The 6,000-nt window shown below is 45.4% G+C and overlaps 1 protein-coding gene across 3 annotated transcripts in view; it reads left to right on the top strand.

Moving 5' to 3' along the window:
* LOC311104459 (SUN domain-containing protein 1-like) overlaps positions 1 to 6,000 on the top strand; it is a 41,226-nt gene that overhangs the window by 29,702 nt on the left and 5,524 nt on the right. For 2 of the 3 annotated variants that reach the window (XM_084146301.1, XM_084146300.1), the window contains exons 9-17: positions 574 to 690; positions 1,538 to 1,669; positions 1,891 to 1,984; positions 2,547 to 2,605; positions 3,048 to 3,220; positions 3,447 to 3,752; positions 4,130 to 4,222; positions 4,788 to 4,855; positions 5,354 to 5,498. In XM_084146301.1, the coding sequence (XP_084002427.1) occupies positions 574 to 690; positions 1,538 to 1,669; positions 1,891 to 1,984; positions 2,547 to 2,605; positions 3,048 to 3,220; positions 3,447 to 3,752; positions 4,130 to 4,222; positions 4,788 to 4,855; positions 5,354 to 5,498 (1,187 nt within the window). The remainder of the gene's footprint in view (positions 1 to 573; positions 691 to 1,537; positions 1,670 to 1,890; positions 1,985 to 2,546; positions 2,606 to 3,047; positions 3,221 to 3,446; positions 3,753 to 4,129; positions 4,223 to 4,787; positions 4,856 to 5,353; positions 5,499 to 6,000) is intronic. The other variant, XM_084146299.1, reaches the window with a different exon arrangement.

The following is a 6,000-nucleotide window of genomic DNA, read 5'->3' as shown; positions in this document are numbered from 1 at the left end:
CCTTTAGTTTTCCATGTGGACCAATTTATCGGTGAATTCTGAAAATCCAAGGATTATTCCATAAGGTTGTGTTTCTAGGGAGTGATATTGATTATTTTGGTAAAATACGTTTAATTTTCTTCCGTATCGTTATAGTGTTCTTAACTATGAAGTTGTTAATGTTCTTAGCTTTATCCTTTGGAAATAGACACCTAAAAAGATTCTGGGGATGAGCGTGCGCATCTTCAATATGTAACCATTGTTCCTATTTAGTGAATTCAACTATATGTCGCAAGTAAAAGCCTTGGGTAGCGAGTTAAAACCACCCTCAGACTTAGGAAGATGTAAAACGTTCCTTTTTGTTCTATGAATTTTATTTGAATGATTTTACATTGCATACGTTATTTAGAACTTTCAATTGACTTCTGATTTGTTAAGTTACATCAATTTTTGCTTCTGAGTTGCGTTGATGTTTATTGCGCTGACATATTGTCATTTCATTTTACATAATTTTTCATTCATTCATTTGTTTGTGTTTTCTTTGTTTTCTTTTCCTTCTTGTCTGCCATCCATCTGTCATGTGGTCTGCCTCAGGTGACGACTGTAAAGGGAAGCAGCACCTGGAGACCCACACACTGGTCCACAGTCACACACAGACCTCCAGGACTCACCGTCTACTGGGGGCTCTGTGGACCCTTATAGCTTACACAGGTTAACCCCCTTCCTCCTCCTCCTGGTTTCCTTCCCTCCTGACGCAATAAACATGCAGGTTAACCCCCTTCCTCCTCTCCCTGGCTTCCTTCCTTAATAACCTAATATACATATAGGTTAACCCCCTTCCTCCTCTCCCTGGCTTCCTTCCTTAATAACCTAATACACATTCAGGTTAGCCCCCTGCCTCCTCTCCCTGGCTGTCTTCCTTACTGACCTAATACACATACGTCAGAGTCCTATTCATTGGTGCAAACCGTAGCAAAAAATTTCTGCAACAGAATCTAAAATCAAGCATTTCTTATTGGACAAGTTCAGGTAGTCCCTCCCTGACTCAGTTAGTTTGATTCTGTTTGGTGCCTAATGAATACGACCCTGCTAATATTGACTCGTTGCTTTATAAACCTTGCACACATAGACTTTTCATGGAATCTCTCATTGACATCAATGCAAATTATATACAAACTGTGTGTGGGTGTGGGGAAATAATAATCCTTTCCGCTACTGGTCCAGGACCTGTTTTGTTGCACAGCTGATAGTGGCTGAGGTCAGGAATAGGCACCAGAGAGCTGATCTGAAATCAGTTGTGAACTGAAGCCTCAGTCCTTTTAATTGTCCTAATGCCCAGCATTTGTTATTACCATGTCATTACCACTCTATTTAACTAATTGAATCACTACGATGTTGTTTTTTATTTTACCAGATTAGTCTCCTTGACGTTGAGATAAAATATATATATATATTTTTAAGAGAGACCTGGCCAAAATAGCAGCACATAAAGTTTCATACAAAGACCCTTTTCTAATGAAAGTTCCAACGTTGTGTGTGTTTGTTTTGACCCTTCCAGGGCACTGTCTACTCCAGCCAGCTTACTATGTAGTGAGGGCAGGCCGGGCTCTGGGGTCAGCAGTGGGGTCAGCAGTACAGTCAGTGGCTCAGAGACTCCTGGCAGTGCTGTGGCTAGTCCTGGCATCTCCAGGTTAGTTACTCTCTGTTGCATCCACCCTCTCTTCATCATCAGTATTTAGTTGTTTAATCAGTTGCTCTTTCTTATATCATACACACTACGTTACAGTAACGATCCCCCCCCCCCCCCCCCCCCCCCTCGCGCTATCTCGCTCTCTCTCTCTCCCCCCCTCTCTCTCGCTCTTTCTCTTTCTCCCCCTCTCTCTCTCTCTCTCCCCCACCCCCTCCCCCCAGGTAAAGCAGCCAGAGGGCTGTTGTGGTGTCTGGGGACAGGCTGGTACCAGCTGGTGTCTCTCATGTCTCTGTTCAATGTCTTCTTCCTGACCCGGTGAGAGCCTGCGCTACTGTATCTAACTATGTGACCTTAGACCCCTGTAGTTCTCAGAAATATGTAGATGACTTTTATTGACCTACTATTGTCCTTTGTTATCAAAGGTTGTAGATTTAACTGTGGCTGTGACTTGTTTGTTATTGGACAAGTTTAAATTGTACCTCCCTGTTTCAGTCTGTTTTATTCTGTTTGGTGCCTACTGACCCTGTTATCATTGTGCATGTTTGATACATATTTAGGACCGTTCTTATGCAGGCTCTGTCTAACACAATAATTCTTAATTAGATTGAACTATATTTTGGTTATATTTAGGCATATGTCATTTCTTCAGATGAAATGTCATAATGAAAACAAAGGGCCAGGGTAGATGGGTTCTGTCAGTTAGATGCACATGAGAGATATGATGATTGAATTATTTAGTCAACTTTTAAATATTACATTTTGATTCAATTATTTCTCATCTGACGAAGGAAAGGTTACAGTGTCTTATCAGGTTATGTTTTACGGTGTATGTGTGTGCGTATCTCAGGTGTGTTTTGCTCACTGTGGTGTCTTTCAGGTGCCTGCCCAGAATGTGGAAGCTTCTTCTCTTCCTCCTTCCCATCCTGCTACTCCTGTGTGAGTAACGGTGTGCTCACCTGACGTAACCTACTTAACACACACACAGGCTGATCTGTCAGCTGTGTAGCACCAGAGCTGTTAACCAGCCCCCCAGAGCTTGCTCCAAATCCAGCCCCAGATCTAGGTCACTCTTACTGGGCACACAGCTACAGAACCAGCCCTCTCTGTGGAACAACTCGCTTACACTTTTACACACTGTACATTCTACACTAACAGTCTACACAGAAAAGCACTGACTTGCATTCATAAACCCACAAGCTACTATCAAATCCACAAATTCATGCATAAACACCAAAAAAACTAAAACAATACAAGCCTAAGAAACAACAGGTGCTATACCAATAAAGCTTTCACTGCATTCACAGTAAAGACAGGCCGGTTGTTGCAAACTGTAGCTCCTGTTGATTAATTTCCCTGTTTCTCTCTCCTCTCCTCTCAGGGTTTTGGTTCTGTGGTCCGTCCAGTTTCCTCTGCTACCTTCCAGCCATAAACCTGACAGAGTGGCGCTCCAGAGTGGTGTCCCCCTTCACCCTCTCATCATCTACCCTGATCCCCACGCCCACCACACCCCTGGAGCAGACCCCCCCAGCACCCCCCGGCCCACAGGCACAGGTAAGAGAGGAGCTCACCTGAGAAGCCTGAGGGTGTCTCTCACAGAGTGGGGGGGAACTTTGTGTCTGTATTGTGTGAATATGGTAATTCATGACATACATCTGCCTCATGAATGTTGGACTAAAACAAGCTTTCTTGTTCTCTTTCCCACTCTCCTAACCTCTCACTACACTTCTCTGCCTCAACCTGTCTCCCCTTCTCTCCCCGTGTCCCTCCTTTATTTCAGTCTCTCCCCTATCTCCCCCTACAGCCAGTCCTTCCCCCCATAGTCACTGTGGACACAGAGAGCCTGGAGCGTCTGGAGCGGGTGGAGCATGGTCTGGCCCTGCTGTTGGAGCGGGTGCAGCGGGGGGACCAGAGGCAGGAGCAGCGTCACGGGGACACCCTGGCCCAGTACACCCTCCTGAGGGAGCAGCTGGACAGCCAGACAGACAGGGACAGCCTGGGTCTCTGGGTCTCTGGCCTGCTGGAGCACAGGATCACCCTGCTGAGAGGAGAGCTGGAGCAGCAGGAGGCCTCAGACAGGGCACAGGTAGGGATGGCTTTCAGGGTTGGGGAAAGGGACTGGGGCTTTACACCAAAGGTGTTGATAGGACTGGGACTTGTAGTTATAAATGGGGTTGGGGCTTGGTGGCAGGAATGGGGTTGGGGCTTGTTGGCAGGGCTGAGCAGAGGGTTGAGCTTCAACATTTGAATTGATAACTATGTTCAGATTAGTGGTTTTTATGTAGGGTCAGATTTCAGTCCGTTCTGCTTAGTAAGCATTCCAAACTGACCCCTATTACTTATTACTGAGTTCTTCTGGGTGACCTTTTCTTTTCCCATCCCTCCCTCCTCTCTTTCTCTCCCTCCTCCCTATCTCCTCCCTCCCTTTCTCTCCTCCCTCCCTCCTCCCTCTCTCCTGTGCAGACTGAGGAGCAGAGGGTTCAGCAGCAGCAGAGTCAGGAGATACGGCTAGCTGAGCTGGAGGTGCTGCTGCAGGTCCTGGCTTCTAAAACTGAGGTAACACTATACCACATTACCTACATATCCCAATACATACAGGACCAGTTACATGTCATGAAATTTGAGACTGAGGAAATGGTCTATGGGAAATGCACACCAGACTATGAATTAAACCCTGTGAGATCAAATGAATACATCCAGGACCATAGGTTACCTCCACAGCTCATCTGAACACACACCACTAGATCTTAGCAGGCTAACAGCTAAGCTTGAGGTACAGTCTCACACGCTTATTAATGACTGACACATACAAGACCCACGCATCACATTACCCACCCATAGGAATACATACAGGAACATTCCGGTTCTGGCAGCTGATCTGAATAAGCACCAGTCCATACATACGTCCCCTCAGGCAGTTAATTTGAATACATACAGTATGACACACACTCATACAAGTCTAGTCGTCTGATACACAGGAGTCAGCATGTCCCTGTCCATTTAGGTTAATTGTGATGACATACATGCCCGTGCTGAAAGTGTTCACGCCAACACGTGCTGTATGTAGCTTATTGGTCATTTATATTACAGTACTGTACATTTGAATGAGGTTGTATTTCAGGCGGTGCAACAGAAACAGCAACCAGAGAAGGAGACAACCAGACCTGCCTCTGTCCCTGTCCCTGTCAGGTAGGTTCACTGTCACTGGGTTAACCTCCGTAGATTATATAGTGCAGGACTTTTCTACGGTTTACAACTGCTCTCCATTTCATTGTGAAAGAAACTCTTGCACACTGATTCTCCTCATTTGCCCCACAATGTTTTAATGGATCACCAAAACAAATGTTTAAACCCAGTGAAGGTCTTATGACTGAAACATTGGTCTAAGTGGTCCATTATTAGATCAAACAATAGAGACAGTGTATTGGAGTTAGTTTTTTTACAGCATGCAGGGTTGCAGAATCTTCGTCAGTTTCTCAAAATTCCCAGGTTTTCCAGAAATGCCGGTTAGAAGATTCCTGGAATCAGGAGGGAAAAGCAAGAAGTCTGGAAATCTAACCTGGATTTCTGGAAAACGGGGGATTTTTGGGAAAGTTAGACGAATTTTGCAAACCTAAGCAAGTGTAATAGAGACTCTCTCTCTTTCTCTCTCTTGCTTTCTCTTTCTCTCTCTTTTCTCCCCCTCAGTGTGGGTGTGGACCAGGAGGCCCATGATGCTTTGCTGGCGGAGGTGCAGAGGCTGGAGGCGGAGTTGGGTCGGATCAGGGGCGACCTGCAGGGGGTGATGGGATGTCAGGGGAAATGTGAGCAGCTGGACACAATCCAGGAAACGGTGAGAATGAAAGACAACTGTCTGTTTACTGCTTTTAGTGTTTACTATACCTAGTGCTGATATAGCTAGTCTTTATTATAGTAGTTGTACATTACCTTTGCAATATAATGCAATTCTTCCAAATGACAGCCTGTACTGTACTGTGCTGTTATTGAACTGAACTTATAAACTGGGTGGTTCGAGCCTTGAATGCTGATTGGCTGACAGCCGTGGTATATCAGACCGTATACCACAGGAATGACAAAACATTTATTTTTACTGCTCTAATTACATTGGTAACCAGTTTATAATAGCAATAAGGCACCTCGGGGGGGGGGGTTTGTGGTATATGGCCAATATACCACGGCTAAGGTCTGTATCCAGGCACTCCGTGTTGCGTGCGGCCTAAGAACAGCCCTTAGCCGTGGTATATTGGCCATATACCACACCCCCTCGGGCCTTATTGCTTAATTATACATGAGGGTATATGTATTCTGCAGTTACAGCCCCTTACACATTGTCT

The sequence above is a fragment of the Coregonus lavaretus genome, assembly GCF_964263955.1.
Source record: "Coregonus lavaretus genome assembly, chromosome: 28".
Taxonomy (NCBI): domain Eukaryota; kingdom Metazoa; phylum Chordata; class Actinopteri; order Salmoniformes; family Salmonidae; genus Coregonus; species Coregonus lavaretus.
Note: the sequence above shows the minus strand (reverse complement) of the source record. Positions and strands in the feature narration are given on the sequence as shown.